This window comes from Oncorhynchus masou, chromosome 20 (genome assembly GCF_036934945.1).
Source record: "Oncorhynchus masou masou isolate Uvic2021 chromosome 20, UVic_Omas_1.1, whole genome shotgun sequence".
Classification (NCBI taxonomy): Eukaryota; Metazoa; Chordata; class Actinopteri; order Salmoniformes; family Salmonidae; genus Oncorhynchus; species Oncorhynchus masou.
Genome location: NC_088231.1, coordinates 6,123,460 through 6,142,311, shown reverse-complemented (window position 1 = coordinate 6,142,311; position 18,852 = coordinate 6,123,460). Strand labels below are relative to the sequence as shown.

General features: G+C 40.2%; 1 protein-coding gene across 3 annotated transcripts; it reads left to right on the top strand.

Annotated features, from left to right (window-relative positions):
- The first annotated feature begins 798 nt into the window (after nt 1-798).
- Nucleotides 799-9,678, top strand: LOC135506769 (T-cell ecto-ADP-ribosyltransferase 2-like). Of its 3 annotated transcripts, none has more exons than XM_064926140.1 (5): nt 799-987; nt 3,501-3,533; nt 3,979-4,066; nt 6,933-7,639; nt 7,781-9,678. In XM_064926140.1, the coding sequence occupies exons 3-5, from the start codon at nt 4,007-4,009 to the stop codon at nt 7,911-7,913; spliced, it is 900 nt and encodes a 299-aa protein (XP_064782212.1). In that variant the 5' UTR covers nt 799-987; nt 3,501-3,533; nt 3,979-4,006; the 3' UTR covers nt 7,914-9,678. The 3 variants fall into 3 exon arrangements, with proteins under 3 accessions (XP_064782212.1, XP_064782211.1, XP_064782213.1); XM_064926139.1 differs by having other exon boundaries at nt 3,429-3,533; XM_064926141.1 differs by having other exon boundaries at nt 874-892.
- Nucleotides 9,679-18,852: the final 9,174 nt, after the last annotated feature.

The window sequence follows — 18,852 nt, the reverse complement described above, 5'->3', positions numbered from 1 at the left end:
GAAAGTATTCATACCTCTTGACTTATTCCACATTTTGTTGTTTTATAGCCTGAATTCAAAATGTATTAAACGTTTGTTTTCTCTCACCCATCTACACACAATACCCCATAATGACGAAGTGAAAATATGTTTTTAGAATTTTATTGCACATTTATTGAAAATGAAATACAAACATGTTTCATTTACATAAGTATTCACACCCCTGAGTCAATACTTTGTAGAATCACCTTTGGCAGCGATTACAGCTGTGAGTCTTTCTGGGTAAGTCTAAGAGCTTTCCACACCTGGGTTGTGCAACATTTGTCCATTATTCTTTTCGAAATTCTTCAAGCTCTGTCAAATTGGTTGTTGATCATTGCTAGACAACCATTTGAAGGTCTTGCCATAGATTTTCAAGTAGATTTAAGTCAAAACTGTAACTTGGCCACTCAGGAATATTCACAGCCTTCTTGGTAAGCATCTCAAGTGGCGATTTGGCATTGTGTTTTAGCTTATTGTCCTGCTGAAAGGTGAATTCATCTCCCAGTGTCTGGTAGAAAGCAGACTGAACCGGGTTTTGCCTATGCTTAGCTCCATTCCGTTTCTTTTTTTTATCCTGAAAAACTCCCCAGTCCTTAATGATTACAATCATACCCATAACATTAAAATATGGAGAGTGGTACTTAGTAATGTGTTGTATTGGATGTTCCACAAACCCAAACATAACACTTTCTGTTCACTACCGTCAAAGGTTCAGCCAATCGTTACATAACAGCAGAATGCAGCGCAGCACCGCTCCTGAAGAAAGAGGAGACAACCAACATACTAGTTACAGCATCAGCGCGCCTCTTGAAAGTCAGCTTGCCAGTAACAGCAGCGCGTCCCCTGAACGATAACGAAGAGGTAATTTTAGGTGAGAAGCCTGACCACGAAGACCGGGGTGAGAAGGTGATGAAGTGTACTTCATGAGCTGTAACCGAAAAACTACTGGCTTTTGGATAGTTTGAGGTGAGGGAGAAAGTGTGGTGAATAAGTATTAGCACTGTTAAGTATTTTGCTAGCTGGACCTGTTAGCTAGCCAGAGAAATGTTGGGCAACATTAGCCAACTTATCTGATAAATAATTGAGTTTATGGTGTGAAAATTAGCTAGCTAATAAAGTCAGATAGTTAACATCAGATGAGCTAACATTGGTAACCTAACCAATTCGCTATAGTATTAACTTGCATACGACTCCTTGCCGTTATGCCAAAAATTCTCCCCACCCTTCTAATTTCCTTAATTTTGTGGCTAGAGTCAAATACTTTCTGTGGCACATATCAGTCAAACACTTTCATTAGAACAAACTTCAAATCAGGATAGGCAACCGAAATGAATAATTCATGTATGTGTTATATTAAACATGGAGGTACAGGCGACATGGGCAGCCACCCAGGGCGACATCAAGGGGGCGCCCCCGATTCGGGCGCTGAAGGGGGGGTTCGCCCAGGGTTCCAAACAAGCCAGACATAAACACTTGAAACAAATTGTCAAACCGAAAACTGCCACTAAGATCAGTGAAATGTAGGCTAAATTGACAACGGAGTGAAGAGCAGAAATCTCAACTCGCAAGCAAGTTGCAGCAAGCATGTTGCAGCAATTAAAAAATCATCCCCCTTCGCCTTCTTCATTGCAGCGATTTGCTTGCTGCGACTTGCTTGCCAGTTGAGATTTCTGCTCTTCACTCGATTTACGACACAACACCGTTCCTCAAGTTATAAGGCGTCAGTTGCTTACTGGACCCTGGCAATCTGTGTGAAATGTTAACTAGTTAACTAACAAACGAACTAACCACTATCTGTTAACTAATGTTTTCCCTCTACATAATGTGGTTAATTTTCAGAATGAGAGAACTAGATGAAAATGGGGGCGTTGCTTGTTAAACAAGTGGATTCAGGGATCAAGTGTAGCTGGAGCTGGGCCTGGCTTAAACTGGATGCCACTATAGATGTGGAAGGAACACCACACCCTTTCGCTCTTTCTCACTTTTGCTGGCACATTGTAGAACAGATGTCCACAGGCAGAAAGTGTACAATGTAATAGTGTGCATTGTAGCCCAAATATATTGTTTTTGTTGTGTTGAATTTGACAGTAACGTGTGAGTAAGGGGGGATTATACTTTGTTTTACTCAGTGAACTTTATTTTTGCACACATGTAGCCTTGTGCACTTGATCGATGTCTATAGTAGCCACTATAATATAGAAAAAAGAGAATGCTTGTTTGTTTCATTCTATTTCTACTTTAAGATTTATTTTCCCAAGTGGAATATATATGTGTGGTCACAAGCATTCTATTATAATGGCTAACTGCAATATTAATGTGTTGTTTTTTTATCAAGACTTGAGTGTCATTTGCAGTAAAGTCTAGGCAACAAATTACATTGGATTGCTTTCTTTACATTCAGTAGCTGTGAGTTAGGTTCACTTTAACCACTTTTTTTTTTTACACACAGAGACTGATCATGTAGATTATATTCTTTATTGTTTAATTTGTTAAAAACTACATTTCCCCCTAGCAGGCATTTTTTTTTGCATGTTTCAATGCAATAAAAAAAGGTGTCACCTTTTTGGGACCTCACCAGTTTGCCTCCCTGCTTTGTGGTTGAATCTGTGTTTGAAATTCTCTGCTCGACTGAGGGATAATTGTATGTGTGGGATACAGAGATGAGGTACTCATTACAAAATCATGTTAAACACTATTATTGCACACAACGAAAGTCCATGCAACTTATTTTATGACTTGTTAAGGACATTATTACCTCTAAACTTATTTAGGCATGCCATAACGAAAGGGTTGAATATTTATTTTGAATTTATATTAATTTATAATTCAAAAAACACTCAATTCCACTTTTCCATGAAGGGTTATTGTGTGTAGTCCCTGGACCAAGTTTGGAGTATAAAAGGGCTACATACCGGGCCACGATCAGTATGCAAATGTGGAACGTTGCAGACAGAAATGCCATAACATCACAGGAAGCTGCTGAGGGGAGGACGGCTCATAATAATGGCTGGAATGCAGTGAATGGAATGGTATCAAACGAATTAAAAACATGTATTTGATGTGTTCGATAGCATTCCCTTAATTCCGTTCCAGCCATTACTATGAGCCCGTCCTCCCCAGTTAAGGTATTACTGGCCGACTGTGTCATAGATAGTCTGACTCTGTATGTTTGTTCATTTAATTTAGATTTTTTTGTATCAGGCAAAACCCCAAATCACTACTGACAACAATTGCACGGCTTGGTAAAACTGCACTAGGCCCATTGCCAACCCAAACTATGGTATAAGGGGGGGGGGGGGGGGAATGATATTTTTTTGTTTGTTATTTCCTCCTCCAGTCAGGAGGAAGGAAAAGGAGTTGCTCTGTAAAGATAAGGACCTCGGTTTCCTTCCATTTTTGGTCATCAGGGAGTGAGTGGAAAATATGTGCAAACGCCCCCGAAGAGAGGCACACTGATATTCTCTCATTCTGTTATTTAGTCTACCCAAGGAGAGCACCACACGACTCTGAAGGTATGTGTCCAAATCGTGTCTTTCATGTATTATTTTGATTGTCCCATGTTATGCTTGTTAGGTTTTAGGGCCTTTTATAACAGTGAATTGTAGGCCTATAGTTTGAGTCATTAATAGTTAACTTACTCAATTAAAACAGCTGTAGGCAACTTACACTTGAGTCTAGGAACATACCACACTGAAAATATCTATGTCGTAGTTGCGTCAACTTTCAGAATAATACCTATGAGAAGGGACAGCAGTTGTGTAGTTAAACATTGCCTGGACTTTTTGTGATGAAAGACCCCTAAATGTTGTAAAACATACAGTAAAATTGTGTCTGTGTAAGTTTAAGATTCTTGTTTGCTATTTATAACCTCACAATGTAATTTACTCTCAATTGCATTTTGTTTCTCATCTCTGATCTGTCCCATCTCCTCTCAATCCCTCATTCATTGGTCACCAGAACACACAAGGCAGCCATTTCTGGGAAAATGCAGGGCCAGAGAGAGAAGACATTCATATTGATCCTCGTTGCTGCGCTCTCTCACAGGGTAAGAGTTTTGACCAAACACATTTTTTGTTGTTGTAAGATTGAATTGATTGAACCCAGTTGTGGAAAAAGTACCCAATTGTCATACTTGAGTAAAAGTACCGTTCAAAGTTTGGGGTCACTTAGAAAAGTCCTTGTTTCCCATGAAAACATGCATGAAATTTGTTGCAAAATGAATAGGAAATATAGTCAAGACGTTGACAAGGTTATAAATAATGATTTTTAATTTAAATCATAATTGTGTCCTTCAAACTTTGCTTTCGTCAAAGAATCCTCCATTTGCAGCAATTCTAGCCTTGCAGACCTTCAGTATTCTAGTTGTCAATTTGTTGAGATCATCTGAAGAGATTTCACCTCATGCTTCCTGAAGCACCTCCCACAAGTTGGATTGGCTTGATGGGAACTTCTACGTACCATACGGTCAAGCTCCTCCCACAACAACTCAATAGGGTTGAGATCCAGTGACTGTGCTGACCACTCCATTATAGACAGAATACCAGCTGACTGCTTCTTCCCTAAATAGTTATTGCATAGTTTGGAGCTGTGCTTTGGGTCATTGTCCTGTTGTAGGAGGAAATTGGCTCCAATGAAGTGCCGTCCACAGGGTATGGCATGGTGTTGCAAAATGGAGTGGTAGCCTTCCTTCTTCAAGATCCCTTTTACCCTGTACAAATCTCCCACTTTACCACCACCAAAGCACCCCCAGACCATCACATTGCCTCCACCATCATGCTTGACAGATGGCGTCTTTTAATAATCTTTTAGCATCTTTTCATTTTTTTCTCCATCTTACGAATGTTCTTCTTTGTGATCCGAACACCTCAAACTTAGATTTGTCTGTCCATAACACTTTTTTTCCAATCTTCCTCTGTCCAGTGTCTGTGTTCTTTTGCCCATCTTTTCTTTTTATTGGCCAGTCTGTGATATGGCTTTGCAGAGCAAGGGGAATAACTTCTCCAAATCTCAGAGTGAATGACGTTTGAAACGCTATTAGCGCACACCCAGCTAACTAGCTAGCCATTTCATATCGCTTACACCAGCCATTAGGCTGATAGGCTTGAAGTCATAAACAGCGCTGTGCTTGCGAAGAGCTGCTGGCGAAAGTGCTGTTTGAATGAATGCTTACGAGCCTGCTGCTGTTTACCATCGCTCAGTCAGACTGCTCTATCAAATCAGACTTAATTATAACATAATAACACACAGAAATACGAGCCTTTGGTCATTAATATGGTCAAATCTGGAAACTACCATTTCGAAAACAAAACGTTTATTATTTCAGTGAAATACGGAAACGTTCTGTATTTTATCTAACGGGTGGCATCCCTAAATCTAAATATTCTTTTTACATTGCACAACCTTCAATGTTATGTCATAATTATGTAAAATTCTGGCAAATTAGTTCTCAATGAGCCAGGCTGCCCAAACTGTTGCATATACCCTGACTCTGCGTGCAATGAACGCAAGAGAAATGACACAATTTCACCTGGTTAATATTGCCTGCTAACCTGGATTTCTTTTAGCTAAATATGCAGGTTTAAAAATATATACTTCTGTGTATTGATTTTAAGAAAGGCATTGGTGTTTATGGTTAGGTACAGTCGTCCAAAGATTGTGCTTTTTTCGCAAATGCGCTTTTGTTAAATCATCCTGTGTGTAGTTATAACTAGTGATTATAATTGATTGATTGTTTTTTATAAGATAAGTTTAATGGTAGCTAGCAACTTATCTTGGCTTCTACTGCATTCGCGTAACAGGCAGGCTCCTAGTGGAGTGCAATGTCATCAGGTGGTTATGAGCGTTGGAGTGGTTAACTGTACGGTTGTAAGATTGGATCCCCCGAGCTGACAAGGTGAAAATCTGTCATTCTGCTCCTGAACAAGGCAGTTAACCCACCGTTCCTAGGATGTAATTGAAAATAAGAATGTGTTCTTAACTGACTTTCCTAGTTAAATAAAGGTATTAACAAAAATCGGCGCCCAAAAATACAGATTTCCGATTGTTATGAAAACTTGAAATCGGCCCTAATTAATCAGCCATTCTGATTAATCGGTCGACCTCTAGTAGATATTCCATTTGAAAAAATCAACTGTTTCCAGCTACAATAGTCATTTACAACATTAACAATGTCTACACTGTATTTCTGATACATTTTATGTTATTTTAATGGACAAAAAAATAAGCTTTTCTTTAAAAAACAAGGACATTTCTAAGTGACCCCAAACTTTTGAACGGTAGTGTAGCTTAATAGAAAGTTACTCAAGTAAAAGTGAAAGTCACCCAGTAAAATACTACTTGAGTAAAAGTATTTGGTTTTAAATATACTTAAGTATCAAAAGTAGAAGTAAAAGTATAAATAATTAAAAAAAAAATCCTTATATTAAGCAAAATAGACAGTACCATTTTCTTGTTTTTAAAATGTATGTACAGCCAGGCGCACACTCCAACACTCAGACACTATTTGCAAAAGATGCATTTGTGTTTAGTGAGTCCGCCTGACCATAGGCAGTAGGGATGACCACTCGTTCTCTTGATGAGTGTGGGACTTAAATAAAAATACTTTAAAGTACTACTTAAGTACTTTACACCACTGATTGAACCAGCCATACTGTAAGGACAGACTTCTGGGCCGTTTTCCAGATCCAGAGTGAGCCTATTCCTGGATTCTCCATTGAGCATGATTTTTAGTCAAGAACTAGGCTCACTCTGGGTCTGGGGGAAACTGGCCTTGATGTACTTAATTTGGCAAATGCTTGAATTTGAACTTGGCAAATTAGAATTGTATTGTCATAAAATGTTGAGTGCTATACATTGTTACACTGTGATACTACCTGTATTAAAAAAGGAAACAATTCTCTTTACTATTACAGGTGACTCAGGCAAAGGTAATGGACATGGTTCCCAATGCCGTGGATGACCAGTACACTCACTGTCGGGAGCAGATGTTGAAGAAGGTTGTGGAAGGGGGTCTGCTGGAAGAAGAACTGAAAGACAGTACAAAGTATAGGGATGCCTGGGGGACAAAGCAGTGTACAAAGTTAATCCCGGGAGGCGTCAAGGAACACACGGATGCATTGGTGGCTTATGGACATGGGGGAAATGTGTTCAGAAAGATGTTCAACGAAGCAGTGGAGACTCAGGGTGGGAATGTCACTGTGTATAACGGCAACTTCCGGTTCAAATCCCTCCACTTCCTTCTAATGGATGCCATGAGGCTTTTGAAGACAGAGAACTGCCAGACTGTGTTTCGTGGCTCAAGCAAAGGGTATGAGGCACAAGTAGGGTCAGAAGTGCGATTTGGGAGGTTTACCTCAACCAAGGCCAAGCGTTCCGATGCGGAGGAATCTGCTTCAGACAATGGGATCCTTTTCAACATTACTTCTTGCACTGTAGTCAACGTGGATGATTACACTTGCTTCTCAGACAGCATTGATCAGCTGATCTCCCCAGCAGAGGTGTTTAGGGTGGCTGAGGTAAAGAATGTAAAAAATGTAGATCACGAGTACAAAGAGATCGTTTTGACAAGTTCAAGGACCCACAGCATTGACAGCATCCGCGACTGTTACCTCTTCCCCAGGTGAGGCCAGGTTATGTAAGCGAAAATATGACAACATTAGACTACCAAACAGGTGTAGACGACACAAGAGTCAAGTGTTTTATAATGTCTACCTTATTCTTTGGAGAATGAAAGTCTGTCTTTGTCTGTTTGTCTCACCAGATCTCCTACAACTACGAGTCCTCCATCAATCACCCCCAAAGGCTCCTCTACTCAATGGCTTGGCAGTAGCCTGTCTGTTCTTGTGGTTGTATCTCTCTGTATCTCCCTGATCACCAGGACTGATCATCTCTGATAAACTAAAGTGTTGAACGCTAATAGATGCGGTAAAGAAGTCAATGGAACGCAGACCGTGGGGGATAGAAGGACGCACATTCAACCAATCTGATCTAACAAAATAGATATTTGTCAAATTGTAATTTTTGATGTATTGTAACATGCCCATAATGTTCTTACTAAAGTTTGATTTGGATATCTGTCTGTTTTCACGGCACAACATTTAGAAGTAGTCCCTTTTCAGGTTTAGTAGAAGTGACTGCTAAAGGCTAACTCCCATTTGTATTGACTGGTAGCATAGTTAGCATTGACTGTAATGCAGTTTAACTGTAGTTTCCTGGTGATGATGACATCAACATGTATTCAGGTTGACATCAATACCAACATTACTCTGATTTTTACCTCAACATAGTGTGAAACACACATAAACAATAGCCTAAATGTAGGCTAATTTTGCTGGTGGCCATTGAGGAGATACTGGATCTTTCCCCCATGCGATGCGTTTCCATGGCATTTCCATTGTTTTGGTTGAGATCCAATGACCTCTTGACTGCATCTATTGAAAAGGACAAACAGACACACACAATTGCATGTATGTAATATCAGTTTACACAGACACATAGATATTCATCAAATGTGACAAATCGCAAACCTGTCAAATCCCTCTTAGCATAATGATATTCTCTTGAAAAATGTATTTCTTTGCATTTGATTGTTTTTGTGAAAAAAATATCATGGTGAATAGATAATATTAGATAAGATGTTTTAAACAATATGTTATGCATTTAGCAAATATTTTGGTATCACAACAATTGACTGGGTGGTGTCCAGTTTTCATAGATGTAATTTAATTTTCCTCTTGTTTTGTTATCGAATAAAGAAACAAGTTGAGCATTTTTTAGTATTGGATAGGACACCTTTTGCATCTACGCATTGGGGTGGGAAGGAGCGATAGATTTATTAAATGTATTAGATAATTAATAGTAGTAAGCTTCTCCAGCTGGAAACGACTTTACATTCATTGGGGTGATACGCATGTACATTCAATTAATGATGTAAGGCTCATAACCTGACAGTCCAGACAGACAGTATGTATGACCTCGTAATACTTAGGTTGTGTAATATGTGTGATGGGAAATGACTGTCATACCTATGAGGGATGTGGACAGAGAGTGCCCTTTCTCCAAGCTCAAGCCATGCTCAAAATCACAGTAGCACTAGCCTTTAGGTCTTAGTTACAAGGTGTTTGCACTGACTCAATCACAGCTACAGCCACACATGTTTTGGCTAATATTTCATCCTTATCCTGGAACCTGCATGTTGTGCAGGCTTTTGTTCCAGCCCAGCACCAGCTCACTGGATACAACTAATCAACCGACCATAAAGCCCTTGATTAGTTGAATCAGATGTTTTAGTACTGGACTGGAACTAAAACCTGCACACACTGTGTGACCTGGACCAGAATTGAAGAACAATTCATTTGAGTCTTGCCTCATTGAAACACAAGGGGGTTTCTGCAAAGAAGAGTTGAGGTCAAGCCTGCCTTACAACTGTGGTGCAAATATCAATACACACAGGTCCTGGTATAACTGAGGTAACTTACACTGTTCTAAGAAGTTTCATTAGTTGTTACCTTATTTCTTATTCTTACTCGTATATATAAATATATATATATTTTTAACTGCATTGTTGGTTAGGGGCTCATAAGTAAGCATTTCACTGTAAGGTCTACTACACCTGTTGTATTTGGCGTATGTGACTAATAAAATTAGATGTGATTTGAATTATGGTTTCAACTTCTCACCCCTTTTTTTCTAATTATAGCAGTCATCCTCATAAATCAAGTCGACAATCTATCTGCAAATCCTTTTCAAATAATTGTCATACGACGAGAAATAATGAAATGATAGACATAACATATCGGTGCTCATCGGCCATTGGACATAAACATTTCACAACAAGTTGGAAATCGCAAATTCAACACTGAGTGGTTTGGAAGGAATCAGTGGCTAACTGCAAGCATTGCAAAGAAATTGTTAGCCTCCTATTCAGTGTATTGGCTGTGTTGTACCAAGTCTAAGATTAAGGGTCTCTTTTCCAATATTAAAATTATAAACCGTCAATGAAGCATGATTTGTCCCGCTCTCAAAACAACTGTTAACTCGGAACTACAAAATCTGACTTTAGTTAATTCAAGACAACTGGGAACACGGGGAAAAACGAGCTACGACTGGGAAAATATGTTTTGAACTTTCAACCAATTTGGAATTGTAAATCTGGAACTTGGGCCTCTTTCTAGAGCTACAACCTGAAGATCACTGATGTCATCATGATTCAACCTTTTTTTCTTCTAGTTCCCAGTTGTCTTGAAAGCACCTTAAGTCCAGAGAATGCCAGACTTTGATGACAAAATTTGCCCATAAAGGACCGCCGCGGTACCTTCCTGTTCAAGTGAGCACAGCACAACAAGGTGAGTCCAAAAATGTCTTGTATACTGCTGCATAAATGATGCAATATGCCAGGGAGATATGTATACTGTATCCAATAAAGTAATATTAAGTGTATGTTGTCCAGTAAGCTGTTAGTAGCTCATGTGCCTCACCCTAATAATTAGTTATATTTTCACCTCTTAATGTCGCCGACTGTTCTGACTTGGTGGTGCACATGTAGCCTATAACCTGTTTTTGAGAAATATAATAATTGGATATTGTAAGAACTTTAATTGTCTGCTTATATGCCTCCTTATTTATCCTACGGTTCTGACTTGGTGTACAGGGAGAATACTGTAAGAACGGCCCATGTTCTGAATTCTGTTGCTGTACATTTCAAAAGTGCTGAACAAATAGTTATTTTGACTACATCCGTCCTAGCTCACTCATTAATGTCTGAATCGAAATCACGGATTGCCTCTTATCCGCTTGTCATCCCCATATGCCATACTTTGTACATCTCAATTGTCCATAGAAACCACATTTGTTTAAGCAAGTCAGCCATATCAGCTATGTTTTTTTAAAGGCAGTAAATGAGACTGAATGAACTGCTTCGCTGCCAGACAAGGCTCCACTGATAGCCAGGTGTAGCAGTGGTAAGATGTGGGGACTCTGCTGTTGGGACAGCTTTATGTAGGCCCTAACAGTTTGTGGGCACCGTGTGTCACCGTTATAGTGCAATTAATGTATTGTTTAGTGTTGTGTAGTGGCTTCGCTGGCACGCATCCCACTTTTTGTTTTGTTTGCCCCACTTAAGATTTACATTCTAACATCGCCACTGTACTACAATGGAAACAAGAAAATGTGAGTTCAGAAATTGATGGTGTTAACAGTGGTCCTCCTTGCTGCGGGGTAAGTTTTAGTTGTCACTTCATCACGAGTGGGACAAGCTATCTGCAGAGTTTGGATTGAATTGGGTAATTCTTATCGGTGATATGTGGCACTGAAAGCCCCAAAATCTTTTCTCAGTAAAATGTTGTATTCTGTATTGTGTCAGGTTGACTGTTGTGTCCTCACCTTTGTTCTGAACATTTCCTCATAATCTTCTTAAGTGTTCCCTTTCAGTTTTTTTTACCATGGTTATGCATAGGCGTCTCATATTTCTTCAGTGAGAAACATTTCAATTTGGCCCTCTCCATATAGGCCAATTCCCCTGAGTGTAAAGAGTTATAATTATTAAGGCAAAACAATTGATAGAAGGCTAAGAAGGGATATTGTCCCAAAATCAACCGGTCATGGAAAATATTGATAAAAGGTAAGATGGCACAAAATTGCTAAATTAGATTGTTGTATTGAAAAGTTGGATCCCACATGGGTAATTTGACAGTTTTTCTTGGTTGAAATAATATGTTTAACTACTCTCCATTCTTTAAGTTACTGCTGTGGTAAAGAAAATGGACATGGCTCCTAATGCAGTGGATGACCAGTATATTCAATGTCTAGAGCAGATGCTAAAGAAGGGGGTCTATTGAAAGCAGAGCTGAATGTCAGTATGGCATATCATGCTGAATGGGAGGCAAAGCAGTGTACCAGGTTAATCCCAGGAAGTGTCAAGGAACACTCATTTGTGGCTTATGGACATGGGGGAGAGGATTTCCGAAAGACTTTCAACGATTGAGTGGAAACTCAGGGTGGGAATGTCAATGTCTACCACGGTGACTTCCGGTTAAAATCATGGATGCCATGAGGCTTTTGAAGACTGAGAACTGACAAACTGTATTTTGTGGCTCAAGCAAAGAGTATGAGGCACAAGTAGTTTCAGAAGTGCCATTTGGGAGGTTTACCACAACCAAGGCCAAACGTTCCGGTTTGGAGGAAGCTGCTACAAAAAAATGGGACCATTTTCAGCATCACTTCCGGCACTGTAGTCAATGTGGATGCCCACACTTGTGACTCAGAAAGCATCAACTCTTGCATTCCATTGTACAACTGACTAGGTATCCCTCTTTTCCTTTTCCCTTTCCTGTGCAGCAATGCCAATCTGTCTCCAGATGGAGAGATAGAAGCATACTCAACATCAGGCTGTAATCATGGATGACACACGGACACTCTCTAGGGGTGTATTAGTGTAGGGGAGAGCTTGTTGGGAGGACCACTGTAGCGTGAGCAATGATTATAGGGGAGAGCTTGTTGAGGGCCACAATAGCATGAGCAATGCTTATCTATAGACTGGTGTGAGTTGCATTGTGTTCGAAATACAGTAGCATTGCCTTTGCACTCGAAACAGATCTCAAAAACGAGTAGTTCTTCACAGTCCAAACGGACCTCTCAGATATGTCATTTGGGGCAGTTTGCTGTCATTTCTTGAACAGTGAATAGATCAAGTGAACAATGAACACCCTGCAAAATGGTGCAACTGTTTAAAGTAGGGATTGAAGATAGTGTTAAATCACAAGCATTGGTCAGCAAACACCTTTATTCAATCAATGCATACTCACACAGTAGCCAGAATAGGCAAATAGACTAGAGGCATTCTGTAATTGAAAAATTGCAGTTAACAGCTATTTGCACAATTTATATACTTTGGTACATTCATGAATATGCAAGCTAACATGAGTTTTACGTCAAGTGTCTGTGTATGAAAATAAATTGATTGGTACTAAATGTCAATTATGAGAAATTACAAATATTATCCAAAATGCTGGAGTTTGATTGTGGTGTAAGTGAGCCTCTTTAAATGAATCTAAACATTGCAATATGCACACTGCCTTAACAAGCCAGTAAACACTATTCCATGGAGATAAAACAGGTATTGTTCTGAACATGTGATTGAACTGTGCACCCATCAAAGCTGCACAACATAAACCTGAACATTTCTGACTATGCATTGCAGACCATTTTCAGCATCACTTCCGGCACTGTAGTCAATGTGGATGGCCACACTTGTGACTCAGAAAGCATTGAGCAGCTGTTTTCTCCAGCAGGGGTCTTTAAGTATGCCTGAAGTATATGAGGTAGTAAACAATTATGATGAGGAATACAGCGAGATCGTTTTGACAAATTCAAGGATTCATGGCAATCACGACTGTGACCTCTTTTCCAGGTTTGGCCCGGCTTAGATTCTAGTGTGTGAAATGTTCAGACTCAACTCTGTTCAGCATGCACAGCGATCTTGCTGATTGGAAATTAACCCCCTTCCACAACCCCTGGCTCTCTCTCTCCCCCCTCTCTCTTTCCCCCTCTCATTCTCTCTTTTTAACTCTTACACCGAGTCTTCTTTAACCTCTGAAGGCTCCTCTAGTAGGTTGCTGAGCAATGGCTGCATTTCTCGGTTTTCCTGACCATCGGGACTGACCTCTAACAAACTGAAAGTTTGCAAGACATGCATGCACACACACACACACACAAACAAACAATTCCTTGTATGTACAGTAGCTTAGGTACTAATTCACCTTTTTGCATTTATTCCGGATCCTCATTAGCTGTTGCCAAGGCAGCAGCTTCTCTTCCTGGGGTCCAATCACAATTACACACAATAAAACGATTCATAACAACACATTACTACACGAAACTACCCATAACATATCAACACTACAAAATCAATAAAAAAAACTTACAGCAAAATAACAGTATTAAAATGTATGTGTGTACAGTGTTCTGTCATCAGCAGACATAGACAGACAGGCTTTACTCAGTGCCAGTGGCAGATGTGTTAGCATGTGTTTGAGTATGCTGTGTGTGCCGTTGTGTGTCTCGTCATAGTCCGCACTGTTCCATGAGTTGTCGTTTTATCCGTTTTTTAATCTGATTTCACTGCTTGAACTGAGTTTCATGATGTAGTCATGGCTCTACTATGTAGTACTGTGCATTTCCCGTAGTCTGTACTGGTGGCATGTCTTGGGCATGAAGGGTTGTCTGAGCCGTGCGTTAGTCGCTTAAACAGACGGCTCGGTGATTTTAACATGTCTATACCTCTCACAAAGACAAGCAGTGATGCAGTCAATCTTTCTTCCACCCTGAGCCAGGAGAGATTGACATGCATATTATCAATGTTGGCTCGCCGTGTACTGCTCTCTTCTGGGCCAATTGTAATTTGCATATGTCCCTCTTTGTGGCACTTGACCATATGTTTTTGGACATGCGCACACACAGAGACAAACAGCATGCACATAAACAGGCACACACACACACGCACACACAGTACGTGAGTTTCTTATTTTCAGTCCATCCAACAGTTATTAGGGAGGGAAAGTTACTTTTTGAAAACCACTGAGACACATTCATCGCTCATCCACACAGTCAGAAGAACTTAATGAGACCACTGAAGACAAATTTCAGTTGAATGCATTCCATTGTACAACTGACTAGGTATCCCTCCTTTCCCTTTCCCTTTCCCTTTCCTGTGCAGCAATGCCAATCTGTCTCCAGATGGAGAGATAGAAGCATACTCGACATCAGGCTGTAATCATGGATGACACACGGACACTCTCTAGGGGTGTATTAGTGTAGGGGAGAGCTTGTTGGGAGGACCACTGTAGCGTGAGCAATGATTATAGGGGAGAGCTTGTTGAGGGCCACAATAGCATGAGCAATACTTATCTATAGACTGGTGTGAGTTGCATTGTGTTTGAAATACAGTAGCATTGCCTTTGCACTTTAAGAGCTTCTCGAAACAGATCTCAAAAACGAGTAGTTCTTCACAGTCCAAACCGACCTCTCAGATATGTCATTTGGGGCAGTTTGCTGTCATTTCTTGAACAGTGAATAGATCAAGTGAACGATGAACACCCTGCAAAATGGTGCAACTGTTTAAAGTAGGGATTGAAGATAGTGTTAAATCACAAGCATTGGTCAGCAAACACCTTTATTCAATCAATGCATTCTCACACAGTAGCCAGAATAGGCAAATAGACTAGAGGCATTCTGTAATTGAAAATTGCAGTTTTAACAGCTATTTGCACAATTTATATACTTTGGTACATTCATGAATATGCAAGCAAGCATTAGTTTTACGTCAAGTGTCTGTGTATGAAAATAAATTGATTGGTACTAAATGTCAATTATGAGAAATTACAAATATTATCCAAAATGCTGGAGTTTGATTGTGGTGTAAGTGAGCCTCTTTAAATGAATCTAAACATTGCAATATGCACACTGCCTTAACAAGCCAGTAAACACTATTCCATGGAGATAAAACAGGTATTGTTCTGAACATGTGATTGAACTGTGCACCCATCAAAGCTGCACAACATAAACCTGAACATTTCTGACTATGCATTGCAGTAGCTGAACCTACAATATCCACTATAATTGAGGTAAACATTGTATATTTTTTTTAAATAACCTTGAAAATAAACATTTTACCGCTGTCACGTTTTGGCAAATATACGCACATTTTAATACTTAAAAAAAAGCATTACTGTACATTCATAAGGGCAGAGAGAGAGAGAGGAATGTGAGGAAGATAGAGAAAGAACCTTCATATCTATACTGCTCATTGAGTATCTCATTCCAAAATCATGGGCATTAATATGGAGTTGGTCCTCCCTTTGATGCTAAAACATCTCCCACTCTTCTGGGAAGGCTTTCCACTAGATGTAGAACATTGTTGCAGGGACTTGCTTCCATTCAGCTATAAGAGTATTAGTGAGTCGGGCACTGATGTTGGGCGATTAGGCCTGGCTCGCAGTCGGCGTTCCAATTCATCCCAAAGGCCAGTCAAGTTCTTCCACACAGATCTTGACAAACCATTTCTGTATGGATCTCAGTTTTTGCATGGGGTCATTGTCATACTGAAACAGGAAAGGGCCTTCTACAAACTGTTGCCACAAAGTTGGAAGCACAGAATCATCTAGAATGTCATTGTATCCTGTAGCGTTAAGATTTCACTTTATAGGAACTAAGGGGCCTAGACCGAATCATGAAAAACAGCCCCAGACCATTATTCCTCCTTCACCAAACTGTACAGTTGGAACTTTCATTGGGGCAGGCAGCGTTGTCCTGATATCTGCCAAACCCAGATTCATCCGTTGGACTGCCAGATGGTGAAGCATGATTCGTAACTCCAGAGAACGTTGCCACTGTTCCAGAGTCGAGCTTTACACCACTCCAGCCGATGCTTGGCATTGCGCATGGTGATCTTAGGCTTGTGTGTGGCTGCTCGGCCATGGAAACCGATATCATGAAGCTCTTGACGAACAGTTATTGCGCTGACGTTGCTTCCAGTGTCAGTTTGGAACTTGGTAGTGAGTGTTGCAACCGAGGACAGAGGTGTTTTACACGCTACGCTCTTCAGCACTCGATAGTCCTGCTCTGTGAGCTTGTTTGGCCTACCACTTCGCAGCTGAGCCGTTGTTGCTCCTAGACATTTCCACATCACAATAACAGCACTTGCAGTTGACCGGGGCAGCTCTAGCAGGGCAGACATTTGATGAAGTGACTTGTTGGAAAGGTGGCATCCTGTGACGGTGACATGTTGAAAGTCACTAATCAGTAAGGCCATTCTACTGCAAATGTTTGTCTATGGAGATTGCATGACTGTGTGCTGGATGGTAACACCTGTTAGCAACGGGTGTGGTTGAAATAGCCCGAATCCACTAATTTTATGGGGTTATGGAATGTTGTTCCACTCCTCTTCAATGGCTGTGCAAAGTTGCTAAATATTGGCGGGAACTGGAACACTCTGTCGTACATGTCGATCCAGAGCATCACCAACATGCTCAATGGATGACATAATGGATGACATATCTTGTGAGTATATGCAGGCCATGGAATAACTGAAACATTTTCAGCTTCCAGGAATTGTGTACAGATCCTTGCGACATGGTGCCATGCATTATCATGTTGAAACATGAGGTGATGATTGCAGATGTCAACAAACCGCTCGCCCACACAATGCCATACACCAGCCTCTGAGGGCCAAATTCCATAAAATGACCTTTAAGGTGGCTTTTGGTAGCGAAAGGAACATTGAATTCTCTGGCAACACCCCTAGTGGACATTCCTGCAGTCAGCATGCCAATTGCATGCGCCCTCAATACTTGAGACATCTGTGGCATTGTGTGATGTGACAAAACTACACATTATATTGTGGCCTTTTAAAGGGTTCAACTCAGTATTCGGTAGGTGTACCTAATATTTGCTGTAATCAATGTATCAGGGGAGGCTGCTGAGGGGAGGACGGCTCATACGAATAGCTGGAACGGAGCAAATGGAATGGCATCAAACACATGGAAACCACAGGTTTGGTGTATTTGATACCGTTTCACTGATTCCGCTGCAGCCATTACCACGAGCCCGTCCTCTCCAATTAAAAACTTCTTACGGATTATGTACCTGTACAGGAACCAAATCAGCGGAAATTCCAGAGCGCCAACTAATTGTACTCGATACAACTCAAACTTTCATTAAAATTCACATGCAGGGTACTCAATTCAAGCCACACTCGTTGTGAATATAGCCAACATGTCAGATTTGTAAAATGCTTTTCGGCAAAAGCATGAGAAGCTATTATCTGATAGCATGCAGCCCCCAGAAACACACAAAGGGGACGTAAACAAAGACATTAGCATAGCTGGCGCTACACAAAACGCAGAAATAAAATATAAAACATTCATTACCTTTGACGAGCTTCTTTGTTGGCACTCCTATATGTCCCATAAACATCACAATTGGGTCTTTTTTTCGATTAAATCGGTCCATATATACCCAAAATGTCCATTTATGAACACCGAGAAATCCATGGAAAAAGTCACATTTCCGAACGTGACATCATTTTATAAAATTCATAAAGTTGCCTATAAACTTTGACAAAACACTTCAACCTACTTCTGTAATCCAAGTTTAGGTATTAGTAAACGTTAATAAACGATCACGGAGAGATCTGTATTCAATAGCTAGAAGTTTTCAAAACGAAGTCCATTTCCTCATCACAACACTGGCGACATCGTGTGGGAAGCTGTAGGAATTGCAAGCACAGTTCCATCATTTATGGCAAGCCATAGACAATACAAAGACTGGCGGATGGATTTTATCTTTGTCGATTTTGTGATCAGGTTTTCTTGGGATTTTCACCACGGAACTCGTTCTGTTATAGTCACAGACACCATTGAACCAGTTCTAGAAACTTCAGAGAGTTTTCTATGCACACATACTAATCATATGTATATACTATATTCCTGGCATGAGTAGCAGGACGTTGAAATGTTGCGCGATTTTTAACAGAATGTTGAAAAAAAGTAGCTCGATCTCCAACAGTTAAGATGCCATCAAACTCCTGTGCGGTGTACAGTTGAAGTCGGAACTTTACATACACTTAGGTTGGAGTCATTTTTCAACCACTCCACAAATTTCTTGTGAACACACTATAGTTTTGGCAATTCGGTTAGGACATTTACTTTGCGCATGCCTCAAGTAATTTTTCCAACAGTTGTTTAGAGACAGGTTATTTCACTTATAATTCATTGTATCACAATTCCAGTGGGTCAGAAGTTTACATACACCAAGTTCACTGTGCCTTTTAACAGTTTG